This window comes from Trichoplusia ni, chromosome 4 (genome assembly GCF_003590095.1).
Source record: "Trichoplusia ni isolate ovarian cell line Hi5 chromosome 4, tn1, whole genome shotgun sequence".
Classification (NCBI taxonomy): domain Eukaryota; kingdom Metazoa; phylum Arthropoda; class Insecta; order Lepidoptera; family Noctuidae; genus Trichoplusia; species Trichoplusia ni.
The window spans coordinates 3,249,977-3,272,925 of NC_039481.1; the positions used below are offsets into that span (position 1 = coordinate 3,249,977).

Below are 22,949 nucleotides of genomic sequence, written 5' to 3' on the forward strand. Positions count from 1 at the left end.
TTTCGTTTTCCAAAAAAAGACTTTTTAATTAAATAATTTCTCTTTTTAATTAAACTTAATCTTGTACTCTTTTATAAAAATAGAAAGAAAAGTTAATCGAAAAGGCATTCATTCAAACAGTCAATAATATGTTATCTGGTGGCAGTTTTTCAAAACTAATATTATAATTTTCATAGCTGGCAGTACTAATCAACAAGGCTCTTTTCGTGTGTTATTATCGATATCTTATGAAACATTTTGATTGGAGCATTTTAACAATTATATCAATATGACCAATCATGTGTATATTTTTCAAAGTATCTCAAAGAGAAAACAATTTAAATATTCTGCCAAAGAAGCGCGGTTTTGATGCTAACATTGATTCAAATTCAAATTTTTATTTACTAAATTTTATCAGCATCGGAAACGAATATGTTAGCATAATTTTGCATAAAAATGTTTCTACATACTAACGCGCTTATAAGTATATGGATCTTTTGAGTTGAGTGCTATGACGAAAAGTACCTACAGCAAGTATTGCGAGACATTCCGCTAGCGCAGCCCTGGCGGACATCGCCCCAGTTGCCCCTTCGGATCGAGCGGTTGCGTAGTCACGACTCACGGCCATAGTCTCTGGGGCCTGAGCCCTATGATTTTTATCAATCTTGTGTTCCTAAAGTGAATTTAAAAATAAAAACAATATAAAGTCGATATCCTGTCATATGTGTTATCTTTGATACATGTCGAGTAGTTCTAGTTACATGTCGAGTAGTGCACAAAATGGAAGATTCCTTTATTATCGCTAACTTCCACACGCTATGTCGACTGTGCCTGAACAAGAGTACGTTTACGACATCAATATTCGCAGCTGCGCCGGACGATGAAACTAATGTTTCTTTAACCTCTAAACTAGCAGAGTGTTTCGAACTGCAGGTATGTTGGACACAAATATTGCACGTAATTCGAACCCTCCATAGTCGTAAAATACGACTATTAATATTTGTAACGATAACAAAATTATTTAATTTCAGATTGATCCTAATGATGGGCTGCCAGGCAAAATCTGTTATAAGTGTTTGTTCAAAGTGGATAAATGTTCTAAGTTTAAACTGCAGTGCATTCAAAATGAAACCAGGCTGAGGCAGATAACAAACCATGTAAATGAACTGGACAACTCCAATTCTTCGGAAGTAAGCAATTACAACAGCTATAGTTCTCAAGATGGTCCAAAGCCGAAACCTGAAGATTTTATTGTTGAAGATAGTGTTGTGATGGTTGTGGATCCAAGCCTTGACTATGACTCATCTGAAGAGTCTGAAAACATGGAGCCTGCTGAGCAAGAAGTGATAGAAAGAGATCACACCCCAGAGGGAGAGCCTATGACTGAATCGTTTTTTAAAAATGTGTTCATGTGTCAATTCTGTGATCAAGCCTTTATTTCTCAAGAAAAATGTAAAGAACATGAGGTAAATTTCCATGATCCCAATTTACCATACAAATGTGTTGAATGCAGTCTAGTATTTGCTGAGCGAAGTCAATATGTGCAGCACACCAAACAAGTACATGGCAATGATAAGCCTTACCACTGCCCTGAATGTGACAAATGTTTTGGAAGGCGCTCTGATCTAAGGAAACACTCAATTGTTCATACTGGGATACGGCCTTATCAATGCCAATATTGTTTGAAAAGCTTTTCCAGAAATACTAACTTAAGTAAACATCTTCGTATTCATGCTGGACATAAGCCCCATGTGTGTCCTTTATGTCCAAGAAGTTTTGTGGCTAAAGGGGATTTGCAGCGCCATGTGCTTGTACATTCAGGCATGAAGCCTTATGCCTGTCGGAAATGTCCTTTAACATTTGGAAGGAGAGATAAACTTATTAAACATGAAATGAGACATGGTCCTATGAGTCCACAACACAAGAATAATGATTATGATAATGAACATGACTCTCATGATATGGTGGTAAATGTAAATCCTTTCAGTAATCTTATGACCTCCCCAACACAGCTCCATCCTGATTCATCCAACACAGATTATGATCTACCAAGAGTGCCTGACCACATATCTGGAGAAAGCACATTTATGAAAGTACAGAAAAATTCTGCCTTGAACAAAAACTCAAACAATTCCCCACCAAAACCAAAACCTGTGGCAAATAAAAACAGACCAAAGAACATTAAATGCCACCAGTGCCCTAAGAGGTTTAGCTCCTTAGACTCTTACAAAACTCATGTATCTATTGCTCACATTGGTTCCCGAGTCTTCCAATGCAAAATATGCTTCAAAAAGTTTCCTAGGAAAAGGGAGCTGGACAGACATGCAGCTCTTCATTCCGGTATGAAACCATTCTCTTGTAGTCAATGTGATAAGAAATTCACTAAAAAGGACAAACTTGACAAACATGAACAATCTCATGAATGCCTGGTTGTGAATATGCCTTGCATAGAGTGTGGTGCCACTTTTGAGAAAAAAGCTGATTTAGTAGCACACATAAAATCTCATTTTTCTGAAAATTTTGATGACAAGATACCTGAATCTGAAATTAAGAAGGAAGAAGACCCTGAATTTCACTTGGATGAAAATTTTTATGACCTGGAAACCTGAGACATTGATCTGCTCATGGAAATAATATCAGAAAAGTAAATAAAATAGTCTGTGGCACTACAGTGTTATTTCATGTTTACTAGCTTATTGTACTTAAAGTTGTGGACAATGTTATGAATGAAAAGGTGTTTTTTACATTGATGACTGATGATGCGTTTGTTACTTGTAGATTGTGGTTAATAATAATAGCTGTATTTTAATTGTTATATTTGATTTTAGTGAAGTCAGAATCCGTATGTTAAATGTTAAAGTCTGGCTATTTAATTAGAATCATATACTGTGTAAATTGTTTATATAATCTGACATTCTCATATTGAGGAATATTTTAACCAAAAATGTTGTTTTAATTTTGTGTATATTATAATATCACGCTATTATGTGAAATCTTAGCTTAAATAAAAATTTACCCAAAAAATAATGTATTCAACTGTAGTTGCATGTTCTCTTATCAAGAAACATGCAACAGTAAATATTGTTCTCTTTTTAAATATCAGGTCATTTAAGGACTGTATTTTAATTATACATACAATTGTAAATTAATAAGTAGATCTGAAAATATGATAATTATAGCTGCCTGTGCAGGCTAATTGGTGAAACGATTATTGATCCAAAGAATATAATAATAACCCTATGTAATTATGTCTAGTATTTATGCTGATAGTGTTAGTATTATAATGCCTGTATTACTGTGGGTAATCAAGTAAAAGCACAAACATCGTCTGAAGTGGGGATTTAGACATTTATATGAAATGTTTTCATACATTTTGTCTCAGCACTTAGCAGTATGTAAGTTATATGCTATCAATAGGAAATCTGTCCATATTTATAGTAATGTTCTTTGGAATTTTCTTCCTCAATTTCTTAAAAAAAAGTAGCATTGCATTTATTAAGGATAAAATTTCAACACAGCAGGTGTATAGCGATCAACTGATTAAAATTTTCAATTTCGGAAGGTACCTTGAAAAATATTTTAAAATTTCGACTTTCATTGCATTTCCTCGGAAAGTTACTAGTTGTAATTAAATTATTTCTATAAATTTCTTGATAATATAATTGCACCAAAATCACTCAATTTTATACAACCGACCTGCATTATGAATCTAAAGTCTTATTCTGATCATACTAATTGCAATTATTCAGTAATATGCAAATAAAAGTATGTAAATATTTATCTGCATTAAATGTTGTGCACTATTTGTTATTTTTATTTACTGTCAACCATACCAACACTGCAAAAACTATTTTAACTACATAGATCCAAAATAAAAATACAATATTGCAAGGTAAAAATAATTTTATTGTTCATTATCCAGCCAAGGGGTTAGCGTGAATTGTCACTGATGTAATTTTTGCATCTGTAAGAGGTCTGTATGTTTTAGGATTGACTGCCATTTTTTCTAAATCATCTAGTGCTTCAAAACCATCTATGATTCTGAAAAAGAAAGTTGTAAGATTTATAAGATAGATCTCTAGAAACGCTGGAAACAATAATTTTTTACATTTTTTTCTGTAGTTTTTAACTTGTTTTAAGCAGGTATGTTACCTTCCGAAAAGTGTATATTTCAAGTCCAGATGTGGTTGCTCTGCATAAGTGAAGAAAAATTGACTGCCATTGGAGTTAGGTCCATTATTGGCCATGCATACCATTCCTCTTGCATTGTGCTGTAAATAAAGTATATTCTGAGTTAACCTTCTATAAACAATATATTATATTTTATATTCTTTTGAATCTAGCTGTTGAAAATTATCTGACCTCTAGAACTTAAATTTACAAGGTACTAGCTCAGTAATAGCATCATGTTCTGATACTATTACTGTGGTATTAGGGGCATAACAGTAGAGGGTCAATTTCCCCTGTTGCATTTGAAGTTCATAGAACAACTCCCATATAATGAGGTTCCCAATTTTTTTCAAGAAACCTTAAACTTAAAAAAACATAATACCTTCAGCTCCTCCTTGAATTCATCTTCAAATTTTCTTCCCCAAATAGAAGTACCACCTTTGCCTGTGCCTGTTGGATCTCCAGTCTGTACTATGAAACCCTGTAACAACACGCATTTACAGTGTTACAGTCTGAAACATTTTTTTGATGATCATTACTTAAGTTGATGTTTAATAAAAAAATTCAAAACTGAATTGGTAGCATTGCGCAGTCATGAAAAGTGTACATATAAAAACATTCGTAGTAAGTTATTCAAAAAGTTATATACAGGTCGCAAAAAATTAGTAAGAGTTAAGTAATACCTTTATATTCCTATGAAATAAACAACCATTGTAATAATCACTTGCACATAATGCAAGGAAATTCTCGCAGGCTTTTGGGCATTGTTCACAGAATAACTCCACTTTTATGTCACCTACGTCAGTGTGCAGCGTAACAGACATACTTGTATTGCTATATAAAGCTCCAAATCCCAATTCCAGTCGCCGTATTTTAAGAAAGATGCAAATAGCTTTGTTTACGTTTATGTCCGCAATATACACAACATAACCTACAAACAAAACTTCTATTATAGTGACAGCTGTCACTGTCAATTAATTCATTTCATTTCACGATATATTATGTTTGTTTGACGACCCTACGCTTCATCAATTATTCGTAAAGTACTTATTCCTTCCTACAAGCCTTTGCTCCATTTTAGTTGGGGTCAGCATAACACGTGTTTTTATTCCATAATTCCATTCCGACCTGTCTTCTACTACCTTTTACTGCTTATAAGTTTTCATAAAATCCATCCATTTTTTATTTGGCCTGCCTCTTCAGCTCCATCCATCCACAGATAAACTGATAAGTGCATATATATTCTAACAACTTTTTTCATTTGTTTTATAATAAAGAAATTAAGGAAGTGAGGATTAATACCCATAATCGATAAATAACCATCAATGCGTATTTGTTCAACTCACAGAACTGGTATATTTATACTAAGATCGTATATTTACGAATAATAAGTTACTTCGCATTTATACGTATTATACGGACTCATCAAAACTGAACGTCTGATAAATTTTCGAAAGGGTCTGGTGGAGCAGAACACGGAATGCGTTAGCAGTCTCCAAAGGGAAGGCTTAAACGGAATTCAGGCCAAAAGAACGATGTGATTCAATTTTATAATGGATTACTTGGCAGGTGCAATGGATATAATAACGCATAATTAAAGTGAAAAGGTCGTATCTGTACACAATAAAACAATATAAGTTACGTATAAGTAATAGATTTATTGAGATCATAACTACACTAAAAGTATTTATTCACTACCGCCTGCTCTTTCATTTTGGCCAGCATGAGGTTCATGGGTATTCTCGTCCATGCCAAGTTCTCCATAGTTACCGAGAAGTCTTTGCCCATTAGGATCAAAGGGAGATTTTAAGTGCAAGGTCGCTTTGTGTTTCTGTCCTAGAGCCTCTATTTCATATTCGCCATCAATTAAGAAGTCCTTAGTGATAGTTGAGCCGTTGTTTGTGACGTAACCAATGCCGATTGGTTTGTCTAAGTAATGGCCGTAATCTCCCCTTCTCAAGTATCCTACTGGTACTCCATTTCTGAATATCGCTTCTTGTCCGAACAGGGCAATCTGCAAAAGGAAATAGTTGTTATTGGTTAAATCATAAGGTATGTTTCGCCAGGGAATCAAACATTTCAGGTAATTGAGTCATATTAGTCACATTTCTTTGTAATATAATGATGATCTAAGTATCACATTAAACAAACCTTTTCATCAAGTGTGAAGAAAGCATATTTCTTGGTGACTCCATTTCTCCTAGCCTTGTCAACGTGCTCGTTTCCAATGTAATCGCCATCTTTACGACAAGTGAATCCTAGACCGGCTTCAATCGGATTATCGTCAGTCCTCAGGTCAGCATTCCATAAGTGATAACCTAAGAATTAACATATTTTTAAAGTTAATTTTGAATATAAATTTTAGACGTAATAATTGGGTGTACGAAAAATAGTGCCAGAATCATTACTAAGATTTCTTTTTATTTCAAGCCCTTGTTTAGGATCCCTACCTTTTTCAGCGCTCAATGACGTCAGCGCCCTCCAGCCTGCATTTTTCAAGCCTTTAGCGCGGCTCAGCGCCCTGTACACGGGTATCGCGTGTGCAGAGGGCACGTGTAGCTCCCAGCCCAGTTCCCCGGACCACGTGACCCTGAGGGCGCGGCAGCGGTAGCGCTTGTCTTCCGGAGAGGCCGGTGCCTTAGATACGTGGATACTGCGGTGAGTGTTCACTGGGAACGCGTCGTTGGAAAGCCCGGCGTCGGTGTAGCGCTGGAGAATGCGCTGGCTAGGAATAAAAACGGTGTTTCTGTTAATTTAGTATTAGTTTTAGAATTCTCGAATACTAATAAATCCTTATTGATTGTGACTCAGGAATGACAAATCCTTCGAAATAATAAAAAAAATGGTGATAGATTTATTTTTACATAAGTTTTGAAACTTGGTCTTACCTGTCAGGTCCTTGTACACTTAAGATGCACAGTTGTTTGCTGACGTCAGAGATGTTCGCTCTCAGTTTGTGTGTCTGGATGATCCTTCGAAGATGTGCTAGAGTATGGTTCGCGCTGAAACCACTTGTAACTACGTAGTAGCCCCGACCCTAGGGATCATAATAAATTTGTAAAAATATGACATTCAATTTTGGAAGACGACAATTTTTGGACTGCTTTTGTCTACGATTGAGAAATCTTGCAGGGTGCGGGTTAGGCGCCGCCTATCAGGCAATATACATTTTTTTTTAATTTCTAACTTTCCGGTGATTGTCTTAAAAACACCTCTGGCAGTTTAACCAACCAAATTTAGCTGTCAGTTATTCTACAGAAGGAAAGTAAAGGATTATTAAACATTCCTATTGTACATTTATTTACCTTGAAAATAGGCTCGTGTAACTGTCCACTGCCGCCGTCAAGGATGGTGACTGTGACGTCGGCTTCCACACCGCCTTTGTCATTCAGCAGCAATGAGTAGACAACTCTACAACAATATTATATCAAAGTTCGAACCATCTTTAATTTGTTATTCTTTTAAATACTATTTTTTTTATTTATTTGATAACGCAGAAATCGCCCCTCGTTTTTCATAGCTTTCTTTTTGACAAGCTATCAACTTTTACCTATCGTTATGTTTGGAGAGATCAGCAGTGAACGCCAACTCCGCGGTGCGCTGTGCGTCGGGCCCGGTCAGGTAGAACTTGCCGTAGTACGACATGTTGAAGAGGGCAGCTGCGTTACGGCATTGCAGGGCTTCTTGACCAATCTGAGGAGGAATTACCGATTGGGGGTTTCTGAGTGGAGAGATATCTGATAATGTGGTGTATGTGCGTATAGCTATGTACGTTGCATTGCTTTTACTATGACATGTTTATAATGTCAATGTTTAATCTACAAAAATGGACGTCACCACGCCAAACCCACTAAGCGCGACGTGTCGTGGGCTCGATCCCCTGGGTCTGGGTCTGGGTGTCATTGTGCATGTGACTTGAATGTTTGTGAAACTCCCGGACACAAGGATTCAATTGATTAATGCGGGAGTCTTTATGTTAAACAAAAAACAGTATGAGTAAAATTAATGAACAATGTTTTGCAATTGAAACGGTTTTTTGAAGATGCATCGAGCTGTTAAATTATAGAGCTCATACACATTATTAGATTTGCCCTAGTTTATAAACACTTTTATTTCAAACTTACGAGTTCGTGATGTTTAGACAAGCCAAAGGAGTAGTCTCCCTTGAGGACCTCTTCGTAGCGCTGGTCCAGGTTCCTAGGATGGTCGCGAGTGCCGCCCCAGTCGTAGTTTTGTACTCTTATCTATTGAGAAACATAGAAAGTAGCTTCTTTTTATTTCCACAATTCGAGCCGACTAGGTTTGTCAGTAACAACTTACAGCGTTTTTATGCGTTATTTTTAAAGTTAAAACCTCTTCAGAAATTATAAGAATAATATCTTTGAATACCATGCTTGCTTACTAGTGGATTCACGAATGTCAATTTAATATTAACAAGAAACCCTCTTCATATTGAAAAACAATAGAATGATAAAGTTATGTGTACACTATGCTGTCTAGCTGTCTCTATCAATATCAAGCCGAATAACGAAGACGGCATGCCATTGTAGTAAGAAAATCACAGCTCTGCATAACCATACCTTCTCTCCCGGCAAGAAGAACGCCGGTCTTTCCCAGCCAGCTCTCGACTGCATAACAGCCCCATCTTCCACCAAGTCCTGATGCAAGGCATCATGGCTCGCATCACGGCCTGCGAGATGCTCATCATGAGGAAACACAATGTTGTAGTTGCGGACGTAAGCTTCGTGACTACTCTCCCGCATCCAGTGGGCTCGGGACATCTGGCCTGGTGTGAAGCGACGGATGTCGAACGTGAACATGTTGTAGTGGGGCCTGACGATGTGAAAGTAAAACTTATTGCTTTAGGTTAAGGTTGAAAATAAATGCGAGCGTGTGGCCAGGATACAAAATGTGAGTATGGAAAAACGAAAATAGCTCTTATTGGTCTTGCTTTTAAATTGGAAATGGTTTACGAACACACTGGGCTGTACAAGGGAATTTATGTCGCTTTACTTAAATGTTAAGAATAATAAAACCTGTTCTTGTGTTTGACACCTAGAAACTATGTTAATATTGAAAGAAAATCAAAGCCTATTAGGCTTTGATTGTACTGAAAAGTATGACAAAGCAAAAATTATAATAAATATTACGGCTACAGGTCAATGTAAATATTTTTACACGAAAGAATAGGTAATAATCGTAACTTAATTATCTTTGCGTTAATTAAAAACAATACATTATACATATCACATAAATACAACTCTCTGACGTAAATCAGTTATCTGTAACTAAAAATAAAAAAATCCGATGTACGAGTATGATAAAAGTACCCTGACTTGTCATACTTGCATCATCTAACAAATTTTATAATAAATATGGTGGTAAATATGGATCCATAATGTAACAAAAGTCATAAGTTTTACTTGGATCTCTCTTATAGATTTGACGTAGAACGTCCATCACCACGTATGCGTATTCGTATAAAATGCATGAATGCATTATATCTTTTTACAAGCTGTTGCCCGCGACTTCGTCCCCGTGGGTAGAAGATATAAGTTATGTTTTATACCTGCCCTGTTTTTTTTTTCACATTTTCCATTGTATCTTCGCTCCTATTAGTCGCAGCGTGATGGTTTATAGCCTAAAGCCTTCCTCGATGAATGGTCTATTTATCACAAAAAGAATTTTTCAATTTGGACCAGTAGTTCCTGAGATTAGCGCGTTCAAACAAACAAACAAATAAACTCTCCAGCTTTATATACTAGTAAGTACTCTCCAGCTTTATATATTAGTAAGTATTAGTATAGAGTATAGATTAGTATAGATAGGATAAATAGGAAAGGTTAGTAATAATTGGGTGTTACCGCAAATTTATGTGCAAAATGTAAACAGATTGTCGACTATCATAACAGTGCAAAACAAACACAATAAGTTTTATGCAAAACTGATAACTGATAACCCCAAGATGTTTATTTATTGTAAAACCGTTCATTTAAGGTCAAATTCCAGTTTCATAGTAATATGCCTAGGTAAAGTGGGTACTGTCAGCCACAAAACTCAGTATACAAACGCAGACTTTTGTTCTGCTGTAAATGTTTAGAACGCCCTCCTCCTCAAAATTGTGTTCAGCAGATTTGAGTAGATTCACTGTGTTAATTATAATGATTTCAAGCAGGTACTAACTTATTGCATTTTGTTGTGATAGTCTGAAAGCGTTAATAGATGTTTGTTGCTGTCTGTACCATAGTGTTTTGTTTACCTTCCAGTGACTATCCACTCTGCCATCTGTATCGCACATCCTGCTGAGAACATCATGCCGGCTGAGTTGTATCCACAGTTGTGGTATAGACCTGGAAACAGATTTAGTTTTTTTACAGGACATCATATGTAGTTTTTGGTATTTTACCAACCTATACTCGATCTTAATAACATTGCGATCCGCAGTTTTTCTTATTAAATAAGGATATTTGAGGATTGAGAATTCTAAAGCACTTGTTCCAGATAAGTGTAATCGAAAGTATGTGATTTGGGGATTGGCTTGTTCAAAGTGGTTTCATCGTATCTATAAATGACTGAGACTGCCAAAATAAGTACTGCAAGAAAGGTATGCACTTTATGCAAGTAGAGAAAGAGCTTATTCTCAGGAACACAATTTAAACTGGATACAAGTGGTTTTATCAGTACAAACGAATGTTTATGCCTAAAGATTGGTAATTGAGCTGACGCAAGGCAGTCATCAATAAAAATATACACAATCTATTTCTAAGTACGTTGACCGCTTGACCTAAATATTACGTTGTCATTATTATTTACAAATGTAATAACGATGTTTACCAAATCAGCTGTAATATGTAAATTATCGCTGATTGTGGCCAGCGTCAACAGTGTGATAGTTTTGGCCATAGCAACAGTAACTTACAATAATTAGGCTACTGAAAACCGATATCTTGGGATTGACTAACACCATAGAAAATCAGGACAACTGATAGGATAGCAGATATATGGCCGAAAAAACGAACTGACGTTTGAATTTTGGGATGTAATTAGAACTACTTTAATGGCGTTACGTTGGGATATAAACTCACCGAAGACATTAGGATCCTCTCCTAGCAATGGTTTGTGGTCAGGAGTGAAGGACTCCGGCCCGCAGACCGTGCTCTTCATACCGACTGTAGCGAGCTTCGGACAGAGGCTCGTGGCACTGGTCATGTGGATCCCGAACACATCCCAATCTAACTCGTACAAGTGGAACTGTAGGTTGTCCGGCACCTGGTAGTTTAAAGTAGAGCTGGTGTGAAATTGGCTGAACATAATTATATTAAAGGAACTAAGTTATTTAGAATTTTTGTCACATTTAACCAAATAAGATTTTACCATCTCATTGTCAGATCTTATCAACAATCTTAATTCCTATTACCCTCGTTTACTTTTTTTTACCCTTCAAGGGTGAACTGTAACAGTTCTGTAAGATAGCACCTTGCAACCATAAAGCGCCACCTCGCGTCCACTATCGCAACACTTCCAAAGGTATTGGTAAAAAACAGTACCGAAAAGTTCAAATGATTATACCTGATCCAGCATATGTGGGTTGCTTTCATATCCTCCCACATGGCAGGACTCGCCTTGGACCTTGATATACAAGTCCACATCATGGTCTCTGATGTTAGGACAGTTGCGGATCTCAGGAGTGGCGTCCATCACCACGTATGCGTGCTTGAAAGGTATCAACGGTAGGTTGGGTATACCCGCGTATCTGGCTACCCTAGGTCCCCAGGCGCCTATGAAAATAGTTTACAATTATTTGATAACAGGTCTATAACATCAACTTGTATTCTATTTGTTTGATATAAGAATCTGATTGTAAAAGTAAGTGGTACTTATGGTCATAATTACGATCCAAAGACTGGGATATTATGATGAACCTCTTTAATATGGTTTTAATTAAAATTATATTGTTCATAACTAAAATTAAATTTTAAGTTTATGTCTAAAAACAAGTAAATATAAACTGTAAAATTTAATTTAACTGTAACATCTAATTCAATTTACGTACGAAACCTTAAGTAGTTTTATTTTAATAGACTTCTTAGTCACATACCTCCACAATTAACGACACATTTGGTCTTGATGACACCCTTGTCCGTGTGTACTGCAGTCACTTCTTTATTACCGAGAGAATTGTGGGTGTAATGGATGTCCAACACTGGGCAGTCTTCGTACACCTGCGAAAATATACCGAATTATTGCTTTGAAGCTTTACGGAGTTAAAAGCAATGTTCCTATTCCCGATAAAGTATTGTTATTACTTTTAAGGATATTGTGTTTATTCACTGTTGTAGTCATATGTTTATGCATCAAACATCAAGTGCTATTTTCTTTCATGTGGTAATTTCGTGTGTAAATATCCTAGTTTTAAAAATATGTAAGGTAGCCTACCTTTCCTCCATGTTTTTTAGCCACCTTCAAAAGAGCATTACATGCCATCGTAGGGTCGACTGTCCCATCTTCGGACGCAAACAATGCCATTTGAAATACCGATGGGTCCAAAAGTGGGAACTTCTTCTGAGCCTCGTGTGGGTCCAGAACTTCGCTAGGAATTCCCATAGCTTTGCCCAGGGTGTGCAGCCTCATGTATTCTTGAGTTCGAACCTTTGGAATAACACAAACTTATAATTCAACCTGCTGACTTCTTATGAATTTTGAGCATCCACTCCGCCAGAAATTTGGTGAAGATTTGGTATTTTTGCTCCATGAACTGCATATTGAACTTTCAGCAAGACTAAAATCTAGTTCAAATAAATACATATTTGTTTATTTACGTGACTACAAAATTATAAGTTTGCATTTATTTTGCCTGGCTTTTCTTTCTACACTTAAAGGTTAACTGGCATTAACATATCCCTTAAAACTTCTTTTCGGTATCCTATTAAATCAAAGAGTTATTAAGTGTGACTTACATCACTCCGCGATATAAACATGCCACCATTGTTGATCCAGCCGGAGTATTCACCACCAGTTTCCTCCTCCAGGCCGCTGTAGACCTTCCTCGAGTCCCGAAGGAGTTTTACTTCTAAATCGCAAGGTCTGAGCGACCACACTAACCCTAAAAGATTATAATTAATACAATTTTCTCTCTTCCTTTCTATAACAATCTACTAGTAGTCTAGGTAGTTTTTTACTCAAAGTAAAAGTAGAACTCGTAGGAGATTCTGTTAGACCAACACAACAGCATTAACTCGCTTGCAGTTCATCGTGCACAAGTTTAAATCTCTTGTCTTTTTATGTTTTCTTTTTTAAGTTTCAATTTAGTTTTCATTTATTAGTACTCCATTCAATTTAATTAACATTGTACGATATTCATATTTGTTTAACTGTTTTGTATTATGTGGAAAATGCTGTTGCTTATACATTTATACTTACATTTTAGTTTTAAGTACTATAGCATAATATTTTAATGTGTAACCGTTTCCAAATAAAATAAAATAAAATAAAAATAAATGACAAACAAGTTAAAAATAACTAGGAATGGAATCCTAAAGTCCTTTTACTTTCAAGTACGTCCATTGTAACTGTTTATTAATATATTTACCAGCTGTGTGCCATGTTGTCCCGCTAGTCAACTTTGCCCTCTCCAGAAGCACAGCATTTACTCCACGTTTCGTCAGTTGATATAGTGTGTTACATCCTGCTATACCTCCCCCTAAAATGTACCGAATATATTGAATTATCTGTTATACCTAGAACCCAAAATATACGCGAGACAATATATGTAAGAATCTTAGTACCGGTATAACGATAATTCCTTTTTGGAAGTATTTTGCTATATACCAAATAAAAAATGCAATATGAATTCTAAAAACAGACAAATTTTAATAGACTTACCTATGATCACAACATCGGCTGAAGGCACCACTTCTTGGTTCGTCGCAAGGAACCTCTTTTCATTTCTAAACTGTTTCAAGTAATTTGCCGCCTTACTCCTAATTGAACTATCTCTAACTAACTTAAACATTTTTACACTAATTAAATACTAAAAAATAATACGTTAAGAGTTCTTGACTATTATACAGTCTTAATATGAATGCTCGCGATTGTTGAGTTTTGATAACCGTTGTTATAACTATATCTCAATAAGTTTATCAGTCAAAGTTCAACCTTATCAAATTATTGTTTTGTTTGTTTAATATTCGTCAAGGAATTACAAAAATACAACACCAACATATTTGAATAACATTTATTTTAAAATATATTTACATTTATTTACAACATCTTATTATAAAAATAACACTGAGGATGCTATAATATAGATTTTAATTTTATTACATTTCAAAAGTATTTCTTTTATTAGTTTTATAGCCCCAGTGTATCTCAAGTCCGATTACAAAACAAAGACTTATGAAATTTCAATATAAACAATATTTTATGTAAATTATTACTATATTCATACCTTTATGTAATAGTACAGCATCATGTCATATTTTCTTTATAAATATTTAAATGCTCTATGGCCCTAAATGGTATACTTGTACGATGTTGTTTACCGTTGCAACAATCATTTTAATTTCGAATATTACTGGGATACAGCACTAAGTATAGGTAAACATATATTATCCTTTCTTTTAATGCACATTTATCAAGTGCTATTTTTAATCTATATTCTATTTATCAGCCATTATTAAAAAGCAGTGTTTATACTGTTTATCTACTTTGAATACAAAACTAGCTTCTATTACAACAATAACAGAGTTAATGTGTTTTTAAGTATAAAATATATGTATATTTGATAAATTACATTACTATTTACACAAACATCTTATTCCAATACAATTATAAGTTAAATGTTAATTTAACTTTAATGTCAGAACTGAGAAAGTATTTTCGCAGCGTTAATGAGGTCATTATAAAATAAACAGGGGTTATCCAAGTGAAGGGAGTGAAAAGGAATTCACCTTATCAAGTGTTTTGAGGATATGCACACGTATTTTCTAGTATTAGGGATAAAACACCCAAGGTTATCAATCGTGTCTTAGCATCGTTTATCTCAGTTCGTCTAAAATACGCCGTGTGCATAAGTCATAAACTGGTCATGAAACTAAATAGTGCGTCGATTAATAAATAAATAATATAAGTTTTAAATAGAAAGGTGTTAAGGCTTTGGCATTACTCTGGCATTAAAACTAATAAGTGTGTATCCGATTACTTAAAAATAATATAATACCTATTCTTGGTCCTTATTCTTCTTAATAAAATACTTGTTAATTTTGAAAATATGTACCTAACGTCGGACCAATGTGTGTCAGTAAAAATACTTTTAGCGATACTGAACAATAAACGCATTCGAGTTAACAATAAAATATAAAAAGAATTAAGAATAAAGGCGACTGCTCACTACACCGTTCCATACCTATGAAGGTGTCCGGCAAAAAATATTCTCTATATTAAAAAGGCGACGATGCTGGTCGGTAACGGCACAGGCTAGTGGGCATGGTCGCATACTTCTGTGTAGTGGGCAGACTCCTTAAAGAGTTAATATCCTCTCTTACGTCATGATTAAGTCAGTGTTGGATCATTGAATTGAATAAATGAAATTTTAATAAATGCACTGATGATTTACTTTTTATCTGAGAGTAAGTTTAAGAAGAATCTTTCTTATATCTCAGTGAGAAAATAGCGTTTTTCTAGCTATTACTACGATGATGATTAATTATTTGCATTGAAAGTAAAAATAAACGATCTCTAGACCGATATACTATTGAATGTTAATGTTTCATTTACACGTCTATACACTTTAAACAGAGGCTTCTGTAACAATCATTAAGGCTAGGATTGCTCATAAATATATTGTTTTAATTAATCATGATAGCCTCGGGTATGCATATACAGCCAAACCAACATACAAATACCAATTCTGGACACTAGTCCTTTTCAAGTAAAAAAAGTTCAACTGTCAACTGACTTCAAATAGGAGAAGGTTTTGAATAATCTCAATTCGACCTTAGTCTGGATGAGCCGATGATGTTGATACTTTTATATTTTAAGCGAAATTGCTGTCAGTTGATCCCATAAAAATTGAATCCATTTGATCTGATTTCATTTTAAGTCAGTTGTATGTTTTGTTGAGAAAATAATATTAAAATTCCTAAATATCAATGCCTGATCGTTTTGGTAATGAAGATATATTCATTACTTGTTACATTAAACATTATGCCATAATTACAAATCTAACAACTTTCGTTCCTTACGCAAATGCTGTACGTGTAAGTTGTGCTGAGTACATGAGCTTTAACACGTGAAACATATAGACCTACAAATGCACATGCGTTAGAATACGATCTCGGTTATTTTACAGTACTCGTTTAGACTGGACGCTTAAACATATAGCTGGACCAAAGGACGAGTGTCCTTGTAACTTCATCTTAAGGACCCTGAGATGGTCAAACATAGTTGCTTTTAATCTCACCCTGGAGAGTTTGTTGCCTAGTTGTCTGCAGAGCAAGAATGCTTAGACAGCTGTTATGATCTGAAAATCTGGTCATTTAATTGTATATTGTCGTTCAAAACTTTCTAATATTCGTAGCCTAATGAAAGCAGATGACATTTCAAATTTACATTTCCTGTTATTTGACGTTGTTTTGTGCAGTTATTTCAGAACTTTAAACAGTTCTCGTAACCATGTTTGATGATCTCCTTGTCCTCGCGAGGTTGTCTAGTTCAGACATACATGTCGTGCGTCCAGTGCGGCAGGTATCAGACATGGTGCGGGCTGGGCGCGGGCGGCGGCGTGAGGCCGAGGCGGTGCTGGCGCGCCGCGTGGTCGCCCGCCGCCGCCGCCGCCGCCGCCTCCAGCTGCGCGCGCAGCGCCACCAGCTCGCGGGTGCGCTGGTAGATGGGGTCCTGAGGTCATGACAAATGTTGGTAACGAAACATGATTTTACAAGGTGGATTTGCCTCCTAAGAATGTGATTAAATATAAGTCCATCTTGCACGCTCAGTACACACTGAATTTCGATCGGAATCCGCGATCACGGTCCAGATTTGAAGTCTATGTATGAGCTAATTACCTACTACATACCTTAATACTGTAATAGATTGACGTTAATCTAATGCACAGACTTTGAATTTGGAGCGCATGAAAAAAGCACAAACTAACGTAAAATTCGATTACGAACCTGTTGCCTCATGGTGGGGTTCCACCTACAGTACAAGGCCTTCCACAGCTTGATGACCCGCAGCGAGGCCACGGGCACGAGCACGAGCTGCGGGCGCGCGGCGGGCGAGGCGGGGCCGCCGCCCGCCGCCGGGCCCCAGTACAGCGGGTTCAGGTACAGCTCCTGCCGGCTGTTGATGTACGACCACAGGGATACCGTCTTGGTTTTCACTTCTGAGAAGAGAAAATGACATTAAGTTAAGCATGTTTTTTTACTATAGGCTGATTTATAATAACAAATGAAATCATAATCGAAAAACAAATCGAAATCAAAAAGAGTATTTTTTGCGCTTATTCTACGCTGTATTGTGTACTACCTGAACCAATTTGCCATGAATGTAACCAATAAAATATAGCAATCATATTTATATTTTTCATAATACCTACTTATCATTTTGACTTTTATCTAATCTGGAAACAGTTAACAGAATAAAAAGATATCAGTACAAACTCATTGACAACTCACCTTCCTTCGCCCGTTCCCTCTCCGTATTAAACAGGAATGTTCCAAAGCGGCATGAGTACAGGTGGTCCACTATAGTGATGAGCAGTCTCTCTGTGAACTCGAAGGCGGTGGGAAACTGCTGCTGCAGCTGCCACACGCAGTCCACCCACTGTACGAACACAGGAGAGCGGTCCGCGTCTGAGTGACGCTCGTCGCCGTGGCCGATACGCTGGAATCGGAAAATTGTTACGGACTCACGTTATCGATTAGAGCGGTAATTAAACTTAAAGGACAATCTGTTTTAGTTTGGACTCGACCAGACCCGACTTTGTAAGGGTGTAAAGCTTATATACATGATCGTTTGATAAGGATTCATCCCATTGCATCCATCCAACAACTCAAAACAACTTCGAAATAAGTGTTGTAAGTCAACCTTAAAAGACAGGCATATCGTCGCAGACTTTTGTAGACCATGGTGTGCAATATTATGGCACATTATTTTGATCTCGTTAAAGTCATGAGCAGCGAAATGAGTTTCTCCTCAACACTTGTACAAATAGATAGCAAAACTTACCAATTGAAACTTGTGTCCGAAGGCAAGCCATTCCTTCTCGATAAGTACTTCGAATCCTCTCAGAGTTCTGTAGTAGGGATCCAGCATCAGCATGGCCAATGCTGTGAGTTGAGCCGTACGGTCCCAACCGTCTGAGCAGTGGACTAACACTGATGTTTTGTGATTTTCAACCTATTGAAGACAAGATAAGGTTTAATATTGCATGTTTAAGAAGAATATTGATAATTTATGTTGTTATTTAATAGCATACCTTGTCAACAATTCGGACAGCACCAGCCAATATACATTTTATATGTTTCAGCCAACAAGTTGCCTCTATTCCACTGAACCACCTGAAATATAAAAAAATTGTATTTTCAACTAATTTATAACAGTAAAAGGAAGGAAAAACGAGAAATATGGAATTATTTAAGTTTTGTGAACAATATACAGTCAACATAACGGGTTCTGCTTCCGTCAGGCATGCCATAAATATTTATTTAGTATACCTTTTCACAAGTACGCGGTTAAGACCCGTTATTTTTGGATGGTGTGATAAAAATATTTTTCCTATATATCTTTGCAAGTGCGGCCTACATCACATATCATAATATAACATATAATTCTTGTTATAAAAAAAAACCATGGATATTTTGCATACAGCAATACAAAATGTAACTAAAGGATAAATCCCATGAGTATGCCAGTAATTCGTTTATGTGACGACTTAAATTCACCCACATCATCCTTGTATCAATGCAATTTTTTTTTTGAACTTACCGGCTCTGATCAATTTGGGGGAAGCACAACTCCTTGAGTTTTCTGAGACTCTCTCTCATGACGTGTATGTTGTGTATATCTAAGAACACAAGGTCGGCATTCTGATACGCGTCTTCTGACTCATACCTGTAACGATAACGAGTTTACTAACTAGAGATTATTTGAAGATACCATTGATGTGACGTCACCGATAGTTTGGTTGAATAGTTTTGGAATAGAAACGCTAAAGTGCGCTAATTATGTTTTGTTTCGTAATTAACAAAATAATTAAGGAAAAGTTTATCAGCACTAGTTAACAAAGCAATTCTTGAGTCTTCAAGAATCGTGAGATGTGTGGACTTATAGAACATATGCATCCCTTTTATATGGAATATTTCCAGTAGAAGGCCGATGGGAGTTATTTGAAGAGGATAAAGTGACGAAAAACAACAACTACGCAGCTTTTTAGATCATACCAATAATATGTACAGAGTTGCTACATTACATTTTTACAAGGTAATTGTTGAACACACAGATTAAATTTATTCTAAACTCGTACAGGATTTTTAATAATTTTGACGCAATAACTTACCCTCCACCTTTTGCTTTATTAGCAACGGCATTGGCAGTTGGCCGCGCATCCATAATGAACAGCTTATGGGCTTGTGCATTAGCATCCATTATAAGCTGAATGTACCGCTCATCCTCGCGACTGCGCTTACCGCTTACCTAAGAAGCATATAGGTATTATATATGAATGAATACAAGAAGGTAGGTACTTCAATCCATTTGTCCCTGAATGGTTACTTTTTTTTAATGTAACAATACTTATATATATTGGGCGATGTGAGAGCTAACACTTAACTCATATGAACGTGGCTTTACAAAAACCTGCTGGGTATAATTACTTAATAATTGTTGATTTCGCTTGGCTATTGTATGCTCTCAATTTAGTTTCTTACATTAAATCGAATCATCTGTCATTAGTTAATAAACTCATTAGTAGGACCTTCTCCAAGAAATAATCACATTAAGTAATGAACATTAATGTATCATGTTCTACATCTTCTAACAAATGATACATGTGCAATTTAATCCAGTCTTATTATCAAATGTAATGATCATTTAAGGTATCAATTTGAGAGCGTAATGAGTTAGTCTTTAAGATTAATAGCATCGTTATAAATGATTTCATGTTTAAATGACATCATTCAAGTATCAAGTAGGTAAGTGTGGTCTGACCCTGTTATAGTTACTTGAAGTGTCATGTATTTTCTAAGAGCAATGAATAGTCACATAAATTTCGCTGAATAGTGACTTGCAGGTCGAACCCAGCGACAATTATTAACTTAAGTAAATTCCCGTTATTTTCAAGAGAAATATGTTTAGCTATGATTTCACAAATTACTTTTTCTTTATTGATATCAAAACTTTTGATAAAAAAACTCTAGTGACGGAGTATATTTTTTTTTACACTATTATCTCGTGCTTAATATGCTAAAGAGCATAAGTACAATTTTAAAATACATATTTTCAGTTACTCACCCCAACTAAAGGCTGGCTACATCTAGTTATAGTGGCTTGTGAGCTAGGATGTATCCACGCTAGTACTGGTATCCTCCCTCTGGACCTGAACGTGGCGACGGCTCGCAGTAGGTCATCATTGGCTGCAGCGGGTACGGCCCAGACTGACGGATAGCTATCACAGACCTCATACTTGTCGTTGATGCGTGTAATCCGCCACATGTCATTGTTCACACCCTATTGAAAAGCAGAAAACAAATGAATAAACCTTTTCAAAGTTGCTACTCCGAAACAAATTGTCAGTACTAGGGGTGTCATGAAAAAGTCCAGAAAGATAGATATAGTCTTCAATCGGTGAATTTTGACTTGACATGTTTTAACATTGTAGGTAGTGAGTGTTTTCTTTTGCAAATTTTACTAACCAATGGTTGTTGGTGCTTTTTTAAACTACCACAAACATGAGAATTAAAAATTAAGTGCTTACCATTCTCCTCAGCTCAGCAATAGGCTCGTAAACAAGCCATCCATCTTCAGGGAAAGTTTCTAGATAACTGAATGCAAACATTGGCAATCTATGAGATAGAGGAAATGCTAACTGTTGTAGTTTCTCGAATATCCCTCGTCGAGAATGATTCTCTTGCTTGTGAGCAAATCTTAAGTTTCTCATGTCCTGAAATTATATGTTAAAATAATTGCGAGAAGAGAGAAAAAGTCTTCAATGCTTTTTCAGTAGGGATAGTTAAAGAACTTAGTATTGTGTATTTATAAGAAGTTAATCTTATTATTGAAAAGTCTGTTTAAGTGAAATGTTCTTTACCTTGCAAAATATTTCAATGCCATATGAGTTTTCGCCTTTAGATGAAGCACCACCAACTTTCTCAATGCGAGATACCTGCAAACAACTGTTACATGAAACAAGTCCTTGCTATATTTTTTGAGATGGATTTTGGATACATGCATAAAACATGTAAATTACATTTAAATAAATATAGAGCACGGGGGAAAAGAAGGAAAAATCTTGTTTTGTTAATAGTGCATGAGAAAGTGAATTTCATTCGTAGAATATTGAATATTTGGCATGTAAATATAACACTTAAATTAATAGAACCGTGTAAAGTAACATTCTAGATTTTACACACTAATTTATGTTGTTTTGATTAGGAACAACACCTGTTGAATATTATATGGTGTGTAAGCTTCTTGTTATGTATACCTACTTATTTCTATATAATATGCAGTAGTGTAGTAGCCAGTGAGAGATTTTTTTTTATAGTAATATTTAAATTACAATATATTTGATACTGGCTGGTACTATAGTGTTGCCTGTGTTATTAGTATGGCTGTTTATTACTATTCTCATTGGAATCAATAACATATCATAAAAGTGTGGTAACTAACTTTACATTCAAAGCTGGTTGGAAAAATAGTAAGGTGGTACATAAAAATCTATTACTTCAAAACAACCATCAGAGTAAGGCTAGTGCTTAAAACATGTATAAAACCTTTATAGTAATAGTTTCATGAAATTTTACAATTTAGTAATACTTACAACACCAAGAGGAACACTGAGAGTGCTCTGTAATGCTGCAGTGTCTGTTGGTCTGAAATGCAGCTGATAGTTTGTGACTTTGAGCACCCCACGTGATGGACCACTGTAGGGGCACAAGTAAGTGACATCACGAGCCACACTCATCACCTTCTCCCCATCAAGTAAGTGAATGTCCCCCAGTACATGAGGCTGAAAACAAAAACAAGAATATCAGCATTTCAACTAGATTAAAACTAAATAGTTTCTTTGGAAGTTGACACTTGATACCAGCCTTGGACAGCTCATTTTGCCTATGATTGTGAATGCAATTTATAAACAAGCAAATATGAATAGTTCTACTTCTACTCATTGCAGCACCAGGAAAATACCGCGATACTTCTAAGATGCACAGTAATTGGGCCAACACACAGCAGTGACTAATCGTGAGTTAATACTAAGTTACAGGAAGCAAGGAGGTGCCTGTTATAAAATTCAATAAGAATAAATTAATCCTTTTAGGAAACTTACGGAGTCTTGTCCGTGTTTAGAATTCAATGAACTCGATTTAGAATCTGAGTCCAATGAATCGGAACTGGCATTTTTTGATAATGAAAAATCTGAATTCAGTAGCTCGGAACTGTTGTGTTTATCCATTGTCAATCAATAATGATTTCAGGGTTTAACAAAAATCAAGTTATTCAAAATTTTAATGTGTTATCTTTTCTATCCTAGAAATTATCAAAATAATGACAGTCCGTCGCCCCTCCCCCAATCCAGCGTTCCG

The 22,949-nt window shown here is 35.8% G+C and overlaps 4 protein-coding genes across 4 annotated transcripts; 1 reads left to right on the top strand and 3 right to left on the bottom strand.

The window, feature by feature from the left end:
- The first annotated feature begins 191 nt into the window (after positions 1–191).
- LOC113492559 (zinc finger protein 497-like) lies at positions 192–3,782 on the top strand. Its single transcript, XM_026870058.1, has 2 exons — positions 192–912; positions 1,011–3,782. Exons 1-2 carry the CDS (start codon positions 760–762, stop codon positions 2,586–2,588), a joined length of 1,731 nt encoding a protein of 576 aa, XP_026725859.1. The 5' UTR covers positions 192–759; the 3' UTR covers positions 2,589–3,782.
- An 82-nt stretch (positions 3,783–3,864) lies between these two features.
- On the bottom strand, positions 3,865–5,100 carry LOC113493577 (peptidyl-prolyl cis-trans isomerase-like 3). The gene is made up of 4 exons (XM_026871618.1): positions 4,833–5,100; positions 4,532–4,630; positions 4,132–4,250; positions 3,865–4,020 (listed from the first exon to the last, which is right to left on the bottom strand). The coding sequence occupies exons 1-4, from the start codon at positions 4,971–4,973 to the stop codon at positions 3,894–3,896; spliced, it is 486 nt and encodes a 161-aa protein (XP_026727419.1). The 5' UTR covers positions 4,974–5,100; the 3' UTR covers positions 3,865–3,893.
- A 687-nt stretch (positions 5,101–5,787) lies between these two features.
- LOC113492560 (sarcosine dehydrogenase, mitochondrial) lies at positions 5,788–14,319 on the bottom strand. Its single transcript, XM_026870060.1, has 16 exons — positions 14,032–14,319; positions 13,739–13,849; positions 13,107–13,252; positions 12,586–12,798; positions 12,248–12,371; positions 11,719–11,927; positions 11,235–11,418; positions 10,409–10,499; positions 8,730–8,982; positions 8,274–8,393; positions 7,700–7,842; positions 7,455–7,560; positions 7,038–7,186; positions 6,600–6,874; positions 6,301–6,467; positions 5,788–6,163 (listed from the first exon to the last, which is right to left on the bottom strand). Exons 1-16 carry the CDS (start codon positions 14,159–14,161, stop codon positions 5,837–5,839), a joined length of 2,748 nt encoding a protein of 915 aa, XP_026725861.1. The 5' UTR covers positions 14,162–14,319; the 3' UTR covers positions 5,788–5,836.
- A 679-nt stretch (positions 14,320–14,998) lies between these two features.
- On the bottom strand, positions 14,999–22,923 carry LOC113492561 (myotubularin-related protein 2). Its single transcript, XM_026870061.1, has 12 exons — positions 22,694–22,923; positions 22,187–22,375; positions 21,455–21,529; positions 21,122–21,307; positions 20,659–20,874; positions 19,706–19,842; positions 19,135–19,260; positions 18,626–18,707; positions 18,376–18,546; positions 17,823–18,030; positions 17,319–17,530; positions 14,999–17,043 (listed from the first exon to the last, which is right to left on the bottom strand). Exons 1-12 carry the CDS (start codon positions 22,817–22,819, stop codon positions 16,897–16,899), a joined length of 1,875 nt encoding a protein of 624 aa, XP_026725862.1. The 5' UTR covers positions 22,820–22,923; the 3' UTR covers positions 14,999–16,896.
- Positions 22,924–22,949: the final 26 nt, after the last annotated feature.